The sequence below is a fragment of the Pyrgilauda ruficollis genome, unplaced genomic scaffold (genome assembly GCF_017590135.1).
Source record: "Pyrgilauda ruficollis isolate IOZ18807 unplaced genomic scaffold, ASM1759013v1 scaffold59, whole genome shotgun sequence".
In the NCBI taxonomy this organism is placed as follows: Eukaryota; Metazoa; Chordata; class Aves; order Passeriformes; family Passeridae; genus Pyrgilauda; species Pyrgilauda ruficollis.
This window is the reverse complement of record NW_024527599.1, coordinates 4,568,683-4,586,526: the sequence shown is the minus strand read 5'-3', so window position 1 is coordinate 4,586,526 and position 17,844 is coordinate 4,568,683. Positions and strand designations below refer to the sequence as shown.

Sequence of the window (17,844 nt, the reverse complement as noted above, 5' to 3'; positions counted from 1 at the left end):
ATACAGAGGGAAAGGCTGTGCTGGGGGTTGGTGGGCTCGCCATGGGGTGCCCCAGCACCCCTTTTGTTTGCTGCTGTGTCTCCTGGCAGGAGGACACGAGGGAGCTGCAGGCTCCAGCGCCGTTTCCTGCAGAGATTTGAAAACCTGTTGCAGTTCCAAAGCGAGCTTCGATTTCACTGTGACCAGCAGCTCGGAGACTCATAGTTACTATACAGCCGAATAAAATATTTTTTCATAAATTTAACGCCAGCATGTCTGTGTTTGGAAACTTTGAAAATCCATGTTGTATGGTTTACTGCACTGGAAAAGGTGCCAACAGAGTTTCAAAGGAAGGGAAGTGTATAACTGTTTCCTTTCAAATGTATTTTCCAATGGGATCCATTGAGGGAAAAGGCTGGAACTAACTAAAACATTATTAAAAACTGTTATGAAAAGAGACAGAGAGATGGAAAAAGATAGACAAAAACTCCAATACACAGCCGAAAGGGAGGGAGGGAGACAGGCGGCAAGAAAGGGGATATGGGCAGAAAGACACTTTGGGTGGGGAAAATGGGGCGAGACGGGGAGTTTTAACTGGCAGTCACCCTTCGTGGTTTCATATTGTTGCAGATCAATTGATCAGGATTTCAAGTGCTGCTGGCCCGGTGGCACAAGGCGAACCACAGAGTTGGCTGCAAGCGCAGCCCTTGCGAACTGCTGACCTTCAGTTTTCAAACCAAAAATATTCCTTGGGAAACGGTTACACCAGGTCCCAGCCCCGAGGCTGCCAAGCGAAAAACAAGCACTACGGACCTGAAGGAACGCCCCGAGTAACTTACACCAAAGCAACAAGCAGGGCTAGTAGCCTGAAGTAACTCCCTGGTGTGATTCAAGCGGCAGTAACCGCCCGTGACATGTGTGCAGAGGGGCTTGGCTCTTCCGTCCTCCCGGAGCGGGGAGTTCTCCAATCACCCTCCGTCGGGATCAGCGTCGGCCCTCAAGCCGCTCCCGCTCCCTTGGCCACGCTCAAGCTGCTCCAACCAAGCCTATAAATACCAAAGCCATCGGGTCCATATAGTGCAGTCACAGCCCGATTCCAAACCACCGCTCCGGCTCCAGGCACAGCCCTGGGTTTGCTGCCCTGCGAGCGAAGGGGGAGCCAAAAGGGGCTGAGAACACACGTTTTGTCACAGACTTCAGTGCCCTGGCCATCAGGAGGCTGCCAGGGTCGGGGCTGGATCTCTGTTGCTCTGCCAGGCTTCAAAGAGCCAGGCCGGGGGTGGGCAGAGCTCGGCGAGCGCCTGCAGAGCTCCAGGCCTGTGGTTCCACGGGGTGTAGTAACCCTGGGCTGTAGCACACATGTCGAGGGATGAGGGGAAAAAAATAAACAGACAGACAAAAGAATGAGGATGCTCTGCCAATTCCAATTGTGCAGCTTTTATTTTAAATGCTTATCAAGCTGAGAAAGAGCAGAGTTCTTGGAAAACAAGGTTTCCTTTCTTCCCATGCCAGTGTCAAACACCCTCAAGGACGGGTACAGCACAGGCGCTCGCTGCCGGCCGCCCTCTCTGCAGCCGCCATCCCGTCCCGTCCCACCCGCCTCGGGAAGGGTTTCCAGCTCACAGCCCTGGTGTTTCTGGTAAAAAGATCTCTCTGTGATTTTTTTTATTTTTTACTATATATATATATATATGAATTTTTTTTTTTTATTAATCTCCAATCTGGCTGGGTTCAAATTATGGCCAATTACCCACCAACACTTCTCGCTAATAAAATAAATTTTTACGGGCCCTAATTACTGCTTTCGCTGAACTGCTCTACAGGAAGCACAGAGGCTGTGGCTCTCCAGACGGCAGCAGACAGGAAAGCTACGGCGAGTAAACGGAGGGGATGGAGGGGGAGCGCGGCGCGTGTGCCATGCGCACGGCGCTGGCCCGGCCGTCAGCCCCCGTCAGCCGCTGCACCCACCACCTGTGACGCAAGGCCGGCTGCTGGGGACAAGAGTGACGGCCGCAGCTCCACGCCGGCATCCGCGGACGCGAGCCGGAGGGGAAATCGTGTTTGGAAAGGGCTGCATCAATCACACGTGACGGAGAGGCTGAGCCGCCTCCCATCGCCGCACAGGGGTCCCCCCGCAAGCAGCGCACAGGGGAGGCGGCTTCTCAGCCCGGCGCCCACCTTTGGTTCTCTCTGTTCCAATCGCGGCTAATTGAAGGAGACACAAATAGCAGGAAGGCAGAAAATCCCTCTGAGAACGCGAAGCATCCAGCCCGCTCCCTGCTACGCTCGCACACGCGGCGCTGCCTGCCAGCACAGCGCAGCCCCAAGGGGTTCCCGGCTGTGACAAATGAGCAGAACCCACGGGGTGACTGCAGCCCACAGCCCGTCCTGCCTGAACCCCGCTGCTCCGGGGCAAGCAGGGAGAGCAGAGCCGCTGTTCTCTGTCAGGGAACACCCTCCGTGGCAGGAAAGCCGTGGCAAAACCACCGGCTGCTGGAGCCCTCCGCAGCGCGGCTGCCACGCAGGTATCCCGGCTCAGCTGGGGAAACGCGGCTCTGCGAGATTGATTGATTTTTTTTTTTTCCCCTTTCTTAACCAGGATTACACTAATTTCCAAGGCCTAATGGAGTCCAGCTGTGATGGGGAGGCAACGCTGCAGTAGTACAAAGACCTTTGCACGTTGGTGCAAACTTGTACAACGCTCAGCACACACACACACAAAGCCCTATAAAAAGGATGCACTGCAGCAGGATATTTTTAGTCTTGACAATACGGCCCTAAAAATACGACTTTGCTAATACATCACTACAGAAATATTCCCAGTGTCCATTCAGGAACGGTTTAAAACATTTATTTTTGTTTCCTTTTGCAATGGTCAGAGAGGAGGGAGAAAATAGAAACTCATTGATAAGAGGAAACGAGAGAGACATGAAAAATTGAAAACTACCTAAAAGCTCATGGAGAGGTTTATTTTATTAGTTCTTAATAAATATCTTGCAGATTTCCTCAGGAAATACACCAGATCACATGTAAAATAGTTTGGTACTGATGTCAACTGTGTCAGCATATGAAATCTATTAGGGTGAAGCCACAGCAGGGTGATCAGCGTGCTGAAAAACTGCACGGCACTGAGGCGAGGGGGGGCGGGGGGAATCTCACGGCCCTTCCAAATTCTTCGAGAGGTAAAAAAGTCAGCCAAGACGCAGAGAGAGAGAAAAAAAGATCCCACATCCTGCTTTGCGCTGCCAGCAATGTGAAGTGCCCAGAGATTAATTCTATGTCTGGCCTGGAAATGTGACTTTAAAGCATTGGAGGGAGCGGGGAGGAGGAGGAGAGAGGAACGAGAAGGCCAGGAGAACCGGGACTGGCACCGTGCCACCGACCCCCCTCCCGTCCTTCCCAAGCCGTGTTTCAACGTAGACAGCAGTAAAGCCCAACAGACGGCAGCTCCCGGGGCTGCCAGGGCCTCGCACCAGCTGGGGCGCGTCTCCCGCTCCCCGTGCAGATGGCTCTGGGAGCATCACTTCCGCTGCGCCTGCTTTCCGAGCCACCCGCGCCCATGTGGCCGCCTTTGGCCGCTCTCCGCCACGGCCCCGAGCGCGCTTGGGGCCCCCCGGGCGGGACGAGCTCGGCTCCCAGCACCAGGCACGAGGGTTGTCAGCCCTTGGCTCCTCGGGCTGAAGGGTTTATGCTGTTCCCAACCCGCCTTTGGCAGCCGGAGCCTCCTTCTCCATCCCCGTGCCATTACCCGGGGAGCAGGCGCTGCTTTCGCAAGACGCCCCAGCTCTGCTCCTGGGGCCGGAGGAGAAGCACCGGGAGGTCACTGAGCCAGGGTCAGGGGGGAGGGATGGGAGAAGGGGGAATGGAGAAACTCCACAGCCAAACCCATCCCCATGGGGTAGCTCCTTCCCATTCCACAGTGATGTGCTCCTGTCTGCTTCTCTGGGGTGGGACCTGAGTGCCTCAGGGACAGACAAATCACTTGTGCCCTCTGTGTGTCACCTACCAGCCAGCCCTAAGGCCACCACAGCCATCATCAGCCACACTGACCAGCATTAAAAATGACCCTTCGATTACAGATGGGCCATGTGTCTTCAGGGCTGTCACTCAGCTGGGGTTAAACTGTCCTGGTCGGTGAGGCTGGAGTGAGCATCACACAGCCAGGGTGACACCTGAAGGTCACACCTTCTTCCTGACTGTCACTTAGCACAGGCAGAGCCAGCTCTGTGCTGCCAAGAACCTACTGCAGGGCACATGCAGCCTAATTAGGGAAAATAAAAGATCTCCACACCTAAACCTGCATGGGGCCACCTCCTCAGATACACTCAAGAGCAGAAACAGCCTCGGCTGTGCTGCCATTCCTGATCTCAACATTAAGGCAAGAAGAGATCCCAACAATCCCCCCTAGCACTGGGCACAGCATTCCCAGAGGGACTGCAGCATGTGGGAAGAGGAAGGCAGGATGGAGCTGGCAGGGGATGAGCCTGTGGGGCAGCCCCTGGGAAGGAACTGAGCTGGCAGGCTGCACCCAAACCTGCACAGGGTACAGCCCTCCCTGCCTACACCTGGAAGGTTATAAAACAGCCCCTCAAGCTCAATCAGGAGTTTTACAACTTCACAAAGCGGCATAATTAGCCTAATTATACAGTGTTCTCTCAGAGAATTAAACAGAAATACAGTAATTGACTTGGTGCTACTTAAAAGCATGAGGAAATCAAAGGTGCAAGGCACATTAAAGAATCAGAAATATCTCTTCAAAAGCAAAAGGACTTCCTGTCACGCTGCAAACATCTAAAGCTTCACCAAAGCTGCTGCACCTGGTGCACCTCACTCTGACACCTTGGCACCCCTTTCTCCACCACCAAAGCTGGGGAGATGCAGAGACCTGGGACAGCTGCCTGAGCACCTCTTTTCTTGTTCCACAGCAGGACAGATGGACACAGTGTGCCACTGCTCCATTTCCTGCCTTTCATTTTACACAGCAACGCTGCTTCTTCATCCAAATAGTGGCTGGATTCAGTGTTTGCAGAGCTGGCCATGCCTTGGAACCACAGCAAAGCCTCTCCAACCTCACCTCACCTGTCACTGATTGTCCTGATTTGCTGCTTGGGCTGCTGAAGCTTGGCTCTAAAGCAGACTCAGGCTTTGTGTTTACAAATCATTTCCCCTCGATTTGTTGCCCTGAAATGAGATCCTGCTATCTCCTCGTGGAACAGCTTCAAGGGCAGATGTAAGGATGTGCTTGTGTGACAGGCAGACCAGGCAGAAGCCCCCAGCAAGCTCATCTAACACCACTTGATGTGGACTTTGCTGCACTTGAGCTGGAGGGCAGGAGTGGAGAGTCTGACACACCAGCAAACACTCAATTTTGCTGGAAACCTTTCCCTTCCCTGCCACAAAGCCCTGCTCAATCTTTTGCCTCCCAAGCCAACGTCTAGATTTCAGAAACCTGAACTGCCAGTGGAAATTCCCTGCAGCGCGTTGATTATTGCATCTCCTGCTGGCACTTGTGGCAAGGGGAAAAAAAAGTCACATGGCTTTCTGGACACACGTTTCACTAAGGAGTCTTGCATCAGAGGGCAGAAGCCAGCAGCCAGGAAAATAACTCCAATTACGGTAAATAAATCCCCAAATATGTGACAATCTGCCTTTTAAACAGGAAACAGAGGGGAATAAGCAAAGGAAGACTTTGGTCTAAACATTGCTGCCACCAGCCTCAAGAGCCCGAGAGCAAGACTCTGAAGACACGTCTGGGCCAGAATTATTTTACCTGAACTTTACTGATGTGTCTCAAGTCTGAGACAGCTTCCTTCCCTGAAGGGAAAGGCGCCGACAGTTCCCAGCAACTGTGCCAACCTCCAACACTCCCAATGGCTCAGAGGAGAAACCCTGGAGGGTCAGCTGCCATCTCTGGACACGTACGTGTCCCTTAGGAGGCTCAGCACGGGAAGCTGTGTGGCTCCTGAGATGAGCAATGCAGGTAGCACTCCCTGCACCACTTCAACCCTTCCTCCTATTCACACATCTCAGGGTGTGGGTTGTGTCTGGACACAGGGAATAGCAGATATCACTGAACAACAGGTTCAGTGTAAAAGCTCTTTGCCAAGGCAGTGGCATCAAAGAGCCAGCTCGCCCAGGAGCCTCAGTGAAAGGCAGGCAGCAAGGGGAAGGATGGACACCAGAATCATCCAGCCTTCCTCTGAGTTTCCTCTCTTAAATATCACTCAAATGTGAAAAAAATACAAGCAGCAATGTGGAAGGAGGGGAAGGATAAATTAAACATCCAGTTCCTCCAAACTTAAGGCCTTGGGAAGTGTTATGTCTTAACACCACCTCGCTAAAGACAGCACTGCCCAGTCTCAGAGGGAAAGTCACACAGAGACTCCAGGTGCAGCTGGAGACCTCAGTGCACACACCTCAGTCCAAAACTGCTGTACAACCAAAGCCCCAGCACCCAGAGAAAACCAGATGTCAAACTGCTCAACTCCAGCCTCCCTGCATCAAGTGGGCTTTGCACTGCAAACCAAGCCCCCCAGGCAGGTGGAGGGACCTCAGGCTCTGCTCTCAGCGGAGCACAGGGCTGCAGATGCTCAGCGTCCCCCCGGCACAGCCCTGCAATGTGACATCTTCATCACCCTCCTGGCTGTTTAGCCCAAAGGTGTCACAGCCCACAGCAGAAGTGTGTATTTACCACACAGAGAGAGGAATTCAGAGAAAAGGACTCAGTTCTGCTCCCCAGACAGGGAAAGATCAAGTTGCTTCTGGTGCTATCTATAGCCTAAGGTTTATTAAGCTTTCTTTTGTGCCTAATTTTAAAACTCCACCAAACCAAGGCAGTTACCCACAACACTGCTTTATTTTTAAACTCAGGCAAATGCACTGGACTCTCTTGCATTTAACTGCCCCCACCTTTTGTCAGCTCCAACATGAAAGATGTGGTTAGAGCTTCACAAGAAGAGGTGGAGATGCTGCAGGTGATCAGAAGGTGCTTCCTCTGAGCCTCTTCTGACGCTGCAGTCAGCTCTTTGAGCAGAGCTGGGTCCGAGCGGCAGAAACGAGCCCGTAGCAATGGTCAGAGCTGAGGATCTGCTGAGGGCAGACACCACCAGCCTCTGCATCATCTCTAGGGATATTTTAAGGGTTCAGGCTGCAAGCCTGAGCAGGTGTGGTCAGCAAAGCGAGACCTGCTGTGTCCGGCACAGGGCTGTGAGTAGTGTGGAATGGCAGCGGGGCTGGCTGCTGGATACCACAGCACAGCCTCATCTCAGGGCTCTGACCTCTGCAATGAAAACACAAAGTCCTGGACCTGCTTAAGAGCTGCAGGGGATTTGCACTGACCTACAGATCTTTCTTTGTGTGTATCCAGATTTGGGCAAGATCTGCATCTCAAGCTGGTGTCGGTGTTCAAGGAGCAAGCAGGGCCACGTGCCTTAGCAAACTGCCCAGGCTGCAGTCACAGCTGTGTGACAGCAGCTCCTCTCTGAGCTCAGCAGTCTCTCCAACCCTTGCAGCACTGACCTGCTCGGCCCAGGCCTCAGAACACCAGTGTGGCAAAAGCCGCAGATAGTGCTCTGAAGCTGCTGCTGTGAAACTTTCCTTTCTGCACAAGCCTTCAAGGTTTCCCAGCTGACACCACCTTGCACAGAGAACCCAACCCTGCTCCACTCAAGAAGACAGACTCAGTGTCTGCAGAACGAAGCTCAGCCTGCCCCTGCCACACTGAGCCCTCCTCACAACCCACACGAGCACAGTCCCTCTGCCAGGGCACAGCTAGTAGGTTTTCCTCCTTGCCCATTGCCCTTGGCAGAGCAGATGCCCTACGCACGGCTCACCCTGCCCAAACTGTCACTTCCCACTTTCCCAATCCTCAGCTAAAGCAACACACTTGGCCAGAACCTCACTATGCCTCTGTGCCCTGACTCTGCTCGGCCCCGGGGGATACAACTTCATTCCCTACATGTGCTGAGGATGCACATATGGCAGCCCCCTCCCCTCTCCACTTCCACCTAAGCCCGACCTCCTAACAACCTCCACACGGCACAACGCGACCGGCCCAGAGTGCCAGAAGGCATCCAGGTGCTGCAGCCTGATGCTTCACACCCACAGCCAGGCAAATTTGCTGGGATTTCCGGGAAGTGTCTCTAGGGTGCCCCGTGCTGCTGCACCCCCACCTTGGTGAGAGCTTGTTTGGAATGCGGGGCCATCGGGAGGGGGTTTGGGGGGAGAGGGGAAGTTATTCTGGTGGTGGCCTATGAATAACATCCAGTGATTTATAGGAAGTATAATCCAATAATACAGTAAAATAAAACAGTGTGTCTGAGATGGGTTTGATTCCAGGAATTATAAAACAAATTATTAAAGAGAGAGAGAAAGAAAAAAGCCTCAGAGAGGCCAGATCGGAGTAAATTGGGCACAGATGGGCTGGGAGGGGGTTCCTCTCTCTCCACTCACCGAGATGCCCCTGCCGCAAGCACGGCTTCAATTAGTCTTTTCAGAAACCAGAGTTTTATTTCCCCAAATTACAGAATTAAAAAAAAATTAAAATTCTTGGAGTGCTTGTGGTCGGGATAAAGGGATCCAAACTTCTCTGTGAGTTGGTTGTGCAGATGGCTACCAAACTGTTAAAATGGGCCACCCCACTACGGCCCCGCCCCAGCCAGAGCCCGGGATGGCCCAAAACACTGGTTAGTCACCTTTGTCCCATCCTGGGAAGCACCAGCAACTGCAAGTCTCTGCCATGTAGAGTGGCCACCTCTCTCTGCCTCCCTCCCCTAGGTGGGCACTCCTTGCCCCATGGGTTTGAGGTCTGCAAGAAGCTTTTTCACACCTGAAGTGCTCCTGACAGGAGGCAGGCAGGTCAGTGGGACCCTCAGTGGCTGCAGGCCTCCCAGGACAAAGCAGGAACACACTGTTTGATGCTGAACAGCAGGGGATGCACTTCATGTGGGAATTCTTTGGCTTCCTCTGTCAGAGAAAACAACAGATCCAATTCATCTCCCAGGATCTTCCCAGTGCTGCCCGGCTGCACAGGCAGCTGAGACCAGCTCCAGCGTGCCTGGTGCTGCCCCTGGGGACAAGCACAGCTCAGCTGCACTGGGCACGGGCCACAGAGCCCTGCCTGTGCTCACCTGAGCCCTGGCACCCACTGCAGGGTTCAGGTAACCACAGCAGGGAGCTGCGTGGGAGGAGGATGTGAAATGCCACGTGCTGCTCACAGCTGGCTGGTTTTGAAACCAGTTTAAACACAGCACAAAAAAAGTCACCCTGTCAGAAGTGCACACGGTGACCTTGCGGTTGGTTGGTTTATGAAAAAGTGGCAGTGTCTGGGAGAAGAGACACAGAGGACATGTCACAAACCCCACAGGGGACACGTGCCAGGACAGGGGCACCCCTGAAGGGTCACGGCCAACCCACACCACAGCAAAAGAACAGGAGTAAAAGAGCAAACAGCAGCAGATACAAACTATCATGCATGAGCCCCAACCTCCTGTGCTGCCCATTGCCTCACTGAAGGTCAGGGACAGAGGAAACACAACCCAAAAATGGGAGAAACTTAGGCTGAGATGGAGCAGGATTGTGTTTGGTCCAAGGCTGAGGAAGAGGGAGGACAGGTGCTTAACACAGCATTTAATTGTTAAGTTCCCTTTTTCTTAATACCTGACTCTTTACTTAAAAGTTCTTATTCAGGGGTTAAGAATTCCATAGAATTCCCCACATTGTGATGGTTATGCCAGTGACACCACACCATGACTGCCAGTGCCACTGGATCTTGGCACCAGGGATTTGTTACACACCAGACATGGAGCAACAAGCACATTTACAAGTTTCTCAGGAGTAGCTGGGGCTCCAGAGACCTGGAAATGCACAGCAGGGAAGGGAGGGAGCAGCCATCCCTGAAGAGAACAGCCCTGGACAGCAGGAAAGAGAGGCTCAGACCTCCCTCCCAGCCCCAAACCCACGTATCTCCTCCTGCTACTGCAAACTGAGTGATAGGAAGGACACAGACACGCTCTGCTCCCAGATTTGCAGGAGGATTTCAGTAGGAGGAGATCTCCGGAGGCTGTTTGGTCCAACTGCAAAGTTGCATCCAGCTCTGCGGAGTGGACACAGCCAAGCTCTGACTACAGCCGGCTCCCCAGCAACGCTTCCTGGCAGTTTGGGATGCAGGCAGGGTGGGACTGCTCCCTGAGTCCTGCCAGCCTCCCACAGGCCCACAGGGGCGGCTCGGCCCCCTGGCTGCCTGCTGCCCCTGCTGCTGCGGCACAGGGAGGTGACTCATGTGCTGGGAAATGGAAACCCGCACCTTCCCGACAGCGTTCCTGCCGCGCTCCCGCCAGGCCCCTGCCCACAGCAGCCCACACGCCGGGGAGAGAGCCAGCGCCCTCGCTCCATGCAGGGGACTCTGTCATCCTTCCAACATTCCTGCCTTCCTTCAAAACTCCAGACCCTTTGCTGTTCTGCTTTTGATTTCCATCTGCACCCAGCTCTTCCCAGGATGGCAGCGTCGGCAGCGAGCCCAAGCTGTGCTGTGCCAGCGCTCGGCGTACGAGCGCTCCGAGACCACCGGGGCGTTTGCGCTGACAGCAGGGTTTGCTTTGCCAACAACACTCTCAGCGATATTTCAGGGTCACCAGAGCAAAGATCCCTCAGGGAAATCCCTGAAGGGCCCTTGGCATCAGATGGCAGCCGTGGTGCCATCCAACCTGCGGGCATTCCAGGAGTGCTGCCACCTGCTCCGCACGCAGCCCGCAGGCCCCGGCAGGAACAGCTTTGCTTTCTCCAGAGATCCGAAAGCTGGGAGCAGCTGGCAGCTACCCACACAGGAGGCAGAAAACTCTGAGAATACTTATTTTTCATGAGATAAAAAACACTCCCTCCGTCACTCACACACATCCACAACTCGGCTGTGGAGGGACGAGCTCAGCCCAGTGGTTTGAGAGCTGGGATTGCTTCCAGCTCTGCCACAGGGGCTTGCCATCCATCCCAGACAAATCTCATCCTCTCCTTCCCACCCGCCCCTGTCTGTGGCACAGACACCACTATTAATTCACCTACCAGGGGTATTATTAATATTATGAATACAATAATTACTGTCACGCAGAGGCATTTGCTTATAATCGCAAAGTACTTTGCAGCTCAAAGATAAACACGCCATCATTGGCTGGCATCTGGCAGGCAGGAGGGCATGGCTGCCTTGCCAGTGGGATTGACAGCTCCCTCCAGGAGAGGAGAGTGCCTGCAAGGCAGGCACAGCTACAGGAGCCACTTCCCAGCCCTCCAGCTGGTGCTGGTTCGCTCCATCAGCTGACCTTGGCCACTGACCACCAGCCTGAGCAGTGGCCAACTGGCTCACGAGGGAGGGATCTTCCAGCAGCAGCTCTCTGGGGCTCAGCCTGATCACCCACATGCTGGCCTTAGCTGAAATCCATCAGCTGGAGGCCTTCATATTTGGGACCTAAATCCCAAGGCATCAGGATGTGAAATGCTGCTTCCTCCCACCCAGGGAGAGCAGCCCCATCCCTGCTCCCAAATTCACAGCTCAGGCAGAACTGGCTACCTGCTGCTGAGTGCATGTTAGAGGGGACACAGGGAAAAGTACAATCCCTGGAAGCATCATTTTAAACTCAGTGAAGAGGCTCTGGTTCGGTGGCACCTCTGTTGCCCAGCACATTAAACTTGTCAGTGGCAGAGACCATCCAGGCTGCTGGGTGGATAGAGGAAGTGAGAGGAGGAGAGTAATTAATACTAGATCTGTGTTTTTCTCTGAATTACCACGGGGCACAGGCTCCAACCCGGTGTTTCAGGGAGTGGCATCACATCCCCCAGCCACCTGCACGGACACAGGCAGCCACAGCCAACAGCTGAGGCCTGAGACTGTCCCAGCCCTCCTGGTGCCAGCACAGGCACTGAGCAGGGCCAGCTTGAACACTGGGAAGGCAGAGCCATAAAGCAGCGTTTTCCTTCTGTGCTGATGACTCAGGCTCCAGGGGGATGCGATGCCTCCTCACTCCTCAGACACCTCAGCCAGCTCCAAAGGCCCAGCCAAGGTCCCTTTGTGTTGACACCCACAGGCATCCAACCACCACTCCCACCTCCCCATCTGGTGTGTCCCCCACCCTTCTCCACATGGGGAATGGCTGATCCCCATCCAGTTTCCCCTCCAGCAGCACGTGGTACCTTTGGGCTGGGAGTTGTACACTGCAAACATGTTGATGGCCACGAGCTGGAGCATGCGGGTGCTTCCGATGGGAGGGGGGCTGTGCTGCAGCAGCACCTGGAACTCCCTCAGGACCTCCTCGGCCACGGCAGGGAAAGTCTCCATCCTGCAGACAGAGAGAGAGGCTGTCGAGAGCAGGCTGTGCCCTGAGATGAGGGGTGGGAGGTGGGCATGGCTCAGCCCGTGTCACATCTCCTGGGGAAGGGGGAATCCCTGGGGTGCTGTCTCCCAGCCAGAAGCTGTGGGGAATGAAGGTGCAGGCTGCTTCCTTAGAGAGGGCAGTGAGGGATTGCTCTGTGACCGACAGGCAGCATTCTTTTGGCAGGAAAACACGGCCTTTATGAGTCATTTCTGACCAACCATTTTTTTCTACTGACTTCTACCAATCTGGGAGAGGTGCCAAGGGGCCAGCAGCTCACTTGGACCAGGAGCAGCCCATGGGACTCCCAAGGCTGCAGCAAAATGCACACACTGGTGCCACATTGCGGATGTGGCAATTCCAGTGCATTGAATGCCAGCCAGAGCGTGCTTCCTCCAGAACTCCTCGCTGCAACATCGGATCCCATGGCACCGAGCCCTGTCTCCCCCAGGCTACACACTCCCCAGCACTGTGATTGAGCCCCTAAACTTCATCACTTCGAGCCCCACAGGACAGGGACTCTCTGACTGGTGGAGCTGCTGACAGTGTCAAAGCTGGAGCGGGTCCCCGCAGCCGCTGCCGCGCGTCAGGACACAGCAGCCCGCGGCTGCGGGGCCACGCCTGGGGATGGGGTGAGCTTTCAACACCACTCACAAGCGCCCACGGAAATCTGACACCTTTATCCTACTCTTCATCGCTCAGGGAATTAGCTGAGGTCACTTATCAAAGTTGTTGGACCCTCAGCAACCTCCCAGAAATTATTGCAAAGAGCACGGTCAAACCCCAAAAGTGACTGAGGTGTGGTTGCGCACAACAGTCCTCACCTGGTATCCCATGAAGATAATTTTATAACCAAGAAGCTGCCCAAAACCTTGGGAACTACTGAGGGGGGAGGTCCTCCTGTCCCAGTGACTCTTCTGCAGAGTTTGCTGTACTGATTGTTGTTCCTACACTAGAAAAAGCCACAGCCAGACCCAGCAGACTGAGTATCTCCCAGAAAGTGCCCACACCAGTTATCAGTGACATTATCAAGTGCCCACATGGGAGTGAGGGAGCCAAAACTCACAGAGGGTGAGGCATCTGGAGCTGGGGCAGGCGACCTCAGGGGCCTCCATAGCAATTTCCTCTCTCTTCCCCCCAGGAGATTCAGATCTTGTGATATCACCACGGGCTGGATTAATGAGCCACTTCTGGTAACCCACATGGGCAATTCTGCTGGGCTTCCCCAACAGACTTCAGGACAGTGACAGCTTTATTTTTAAAGACAGAAATGGCTTTCTTAGTCATATTTCATGGGTGCTTTTCATCACCTGGGTCTGCCTACCAGCAGGGTACCCTCTCCCTGGGCATTGTTTGCTGGAGCAGTTCAAAGTCTCTGTCACCTTCCCAAAAACACGGGCTGGAACAAACACTCTCCTTGTACTTTGTTGCTGTGCAGAATGGAGCAGCTCTGTCAGAACAAATGCACTGCTTTCCCTGCAAAAGGCAACTTCCCTGGATTTGGGGCACAGCCAGAGAATTAGAGCAAACTGATTGCTTCTAAAGACTTCCTAATTTTGAGAAATCTCAGACCACATCCAGTGCATCCAGCAACATCCTCCTAGGGCAGACGGCACTCTGGGGATGGAGGAGCCCTTTGCAGGATGGGTTGTTACTGAGGAGATGAAGATTATTGCCAAGGAATAACAACAAGAAGGAGTGAGGGCTTCCTCAGCTCCACCACCTGTGCTTTGATACCACAGCACATCTGGAACAGCATGCAGTAACCCCACTGAGCTCAGAACCAGCAGGTCAGGAGCCGAGCGGAAGCTTTTAATAAATTGCTTACCTGTGGTTTTAGGAGCAAGAGTCCAATTAGGACAACATCATCTTTTCCATATTTTTTCCAGATAAATCACCAGAGATCCTGCCCAAAAAGGACTTGGCTATTCCTCACCTTTTACCTATTTTAAGCACGGAAGCTGTTTAGCAGGGCTGGACGATTTTCTCTTCCTGTGTCATGGTATTACTTTCTAGTTCCCTTCTAAGTACTTCAGGGCATATTGTACCATTAAACATACTTGGGTTTTCTAAATTACTGTCCTGGGAAGCAACTGCCTGAAACGCTGCATCTTAATTTCACAAAAGCCTCAGGAGCCAAATGTGCAACTGATCTCTGCTACATCCCCATTAATCCCCTGCTGGCATCCGTTCAACCGGAGCTCGACCGCGAGCGTGGCCCCACAGCGCTGGGGACCAGCAGCTCCCCGGATGCTCTGCCCTCCAGCACAGACCCTGCACTTCCCGAACCTTCCCTGGGCTCTGGCAGCTCTCCTCCTCTTTTCCTGCAGGCAGGACAGCCAGCTGTGCCTCCTTGCTGCAGGCCAGCCTGGTGGCCCGTGAGTGGATAATCAGTGCCTTGTGGATCAGGAGAGGTCAGCACTTGGATCTCCAGCAAATCACCAGCCCCTGCTCCCCTGATTTTTGTGAAGGGTCCAAAGTGCCCCTCCTGAGTGGTCACCCCTGTAAGCACTGGAGACAGCAAGTGCTGAGGTGCTGCTGTGTGGCAGGATCTGAGCTGTTCCCAGCAGGGACAGGCTGTCACTTTGCACCCACACGGCCTGGAAAAGGCCTCTCAGCCCTGTGACCTGCAGCCAGCAGTTCCACAGGAGAATGAAGGAGTCAAGAGAGCTCAGGAGACTGGTTGCTTCCGAGCTCCTGGCAGGCTCAAGCAGAGACCCACATGGGGTCTCTCCTCAGCAGCTGCTCCCACACAGCGAGGGCCAGTCCGGACCTGGAGCAGAGGCAGCTCCATGGGAAGCCCATCAGCTGCGAGGCTGAGCTCTGCCGTCGGGGTCACAAGGGTGTCCCCTGGGCTGGGATCTCAGCCCAGGCTGGGATCAGGCTTGCTTTGCTTCAAGGGGAGCTGTTCAATTACTTGAAACCCATTTCTGACAGCCACTGCCAAGGGCACTTTGTACAAACCAGTTCCCACAGCCAGGGCAGCTCTCAGCTATGGGGCTCTCACCAAAATGGCAGTGAGGAGATGAAGGGTAAAGCTTGTTTTGCCATGCTCTGGATGGCAGCTTTCAGCCAGCACATGGATCTGCCTCGATAGCTTTGTGATCCTCACAGGCAACAGCCACTGAGACCCCCAGGAGCCATCTTTGTACAGGGTGAGGGCAATGGAAGAGAGGGGGTTAAACCCAGAAATTCAAGTGGAGGGAGCACAGTTAGGTGATGGGAGAAGAGAAAACAGCCTCTAGTCCCCTCCTGTGTGTGTGAACCATCTGAGCTCAGCTTATGCCAGAGGGTCCTGGGGCATGGCAGGAATGGGCTTTGAGGTGGGGGAAAGGAAAAGCCCAAGCTCCAGCCAGTGTGGGTTGGAGGGCGGGTAAGGAGAATAAGAACCAGGAGGCCAGGCCTGCAAGAATTCACACCCTGTGCCCTCAGCTCCAAACACAGCTTAGTTGCTAACAATATTAAATTCCAAAAAGACTTGTAATGTAGGAAAATAAAATAAACATCCTGCACACTTACCCAATCCTGGTAAACAGCTTCCCATGGGCATGGAGAAAACTGAGGATGAACCTTTTGTTCAGCTGCATGGGAAAAAAAAAAAAGAAAAAAAAAAAAAAGAGAGGAGAAAACAATTAAACTCTCTCCTATTTCCTGTGAATTAAGAATGTCCCCAGTGACAGAAGAACCTGGCCTGGATGCTGGGGGTGGCACTGGAGATGGGAACCAAATGGACATGCCCAAACTCTTACAAACATCATGCACAGAGGCAGAGGCAAGTGCCAAACAGCTGGAGCTGGAAGCGGAGCTGGGAGAGGCGGTGGAGACACAGCACCCTCTGCCGGGTCCTGTCATCCTGCACAGGGCTGCTGCACCCCGGGAGCCCCAAACCCACACCCTGGGCACCCCAAACCCCTCATCTGCACTCCAGCAACCCAAAGCTGATTCCTGCACCCCAGGCACTGATAGGTAAAGCTCTCCTCCCCACTGTCTCATCAACTCAAAACTTAGCACAGCCTAAGGGGTTCTGGAAAAGGAGTCTCCAAAGGCAGCATTCCCCACTAGCATTCCCACCGATGGAAAAACAACCCCACAAGCAGCAGCAGCAGCCTGTTCTGTGCTCCCAACTGTGTCAGAGGCAGAGCAGCAGCTGGGCAAGGCAGAGAGGGAGCAGAATGTCCTCCCCAGCACTTTTCTGCAGAGCAGCCAGCACAGAGAGCTCAGCAGCAGCACCCACACTCGTTTGTGCCCTGCCAGGAGCAGCTTCCAGAAGCCAGGGAGGATTGGGGTGATGCTGCACCCCCTCATTTATCTGGTGCTAGAGACAGAGTTCAGATGTGCCAGCAGAGCCTCTGAGACCCTGCATTTTCAACAGCTACTGAACTGCCCAGAGAAGCTGTGATGCCCCATTCTTGGAAGTGCTCCAGGCCAGGTTGGATGGGGCTCTGAGCAATCTGCTCTAGTGCAAGCTGTCCCTGCCCATGGCAGGGGGGTTGGAACAAGATGGCCTTTAAGGTCCCTTCCTACCCAAACCATTCCATGATTCTATGGACATGGAGCTAAGGGGACACAGGGGAGCTGGCTGATAGCACATGGCGTGAAGGCAGCTTCCTGCCCAGCTTTGGTCCCCTGACTCCAAAACCTGACTTGAATAATTACTAACTACTGCTCCAGGCCACCTCTGCTCGCTCAGCACAGCTCTGGGCTTTCCCACTCCTTATCTGCACGGCTCTGAGGATGGCTGTGGGTGGGTAAGCACTCCCTCAGCCTGGCCCTGGGGGTGGCTGTGTCACAGCAGGAGTGGACTGGCCTCACTTTTACCTTCCCCAGAGCAGGAGGTTTTCCTCTCTCGCCTGTGCCTGCACAGCCTCAGCGCGCTGAGAAAAGCCAGGCCCCGAGTGCTGCGAGGGAGACGCTGACCAGGAGCGACCCAGAGCACCACCACGCTGCTCAAATCCACCCAGGGCTTTTACAGCCTCAACTCCCCCACCTCCCCTCACAGGGGGAGGATAAGATCACCTGGCAGGGCTGTGGCAGTGCCCAGCCAAGAGCTGGGCACACGCCAGAGAACGCAGGGCAGGCACTGACCAGTGCCTCCCGAGCTCTCTGCCAGGCCAGGCTGCAGGGGACAATTGTCACTGGCATCCTAGCTCTGGTGCCACCTCCCAGCCTCATTTGCTGAGCCCCTGGGCTCAAGGCATGACTGATGCCAGCTGCTCTGAACCTTCAGTGAGGTGTAATTAACCCGGCTGCGTTCCCGGAGGATCCATGCAGGAGAATGATGCCCTGCTGCAGAGCTGCTCCTGGGCCATGTGCGAGTTTAGACATAAAACCTGTCTCATAAAACAAGCCAGACCAATTAAACTGGCCCCTGCAGCAAGGGGTTCTTGCTTACTCACTATTTTACTGCTGCCCTAAAGAGCCCTTTACACTAGAACTCAACTTGATTTGCCACCATTTTATTAACTCTACAGATGGAACCCAGAAGAGACTGGGGAATACTGGGACAGCA

The 17,844-nt window shown here is 54.2% G+C and overlaps 1 protein-coding gene across 6 annotated transcripts in view; it reads right to left on the bottom strand.

Moving 5' to 3' along the window:
* SMG6 (SMG6 nonsense mediated mRNA decay factor) overlaps positions 1-17,844 on the bottom strand; it is a 103,985-nt gene that overhangs the window by 65,062 nt on the left and 21,079 nt on the right. For all 6 annotated transcript variants that reach the window (XM_041482416.1, XM_041482417.1, XM_041482415.1 and 3 more), the window contains 2 exons: positions 15,855-15,916; positions 12,157-12,302 (listed from right to left, as the gene is read on the bottom strand). In XM_041482416.1, the coding sequence (XP_041338350.1) occupies positions 12,157-12,302; positions 15,855-15,916 (208 nt within the window). The remainder of the gene's footprint in view (positions 1-12,156; positions 12,303-15,854; positions 15,917-17,844) is intronic.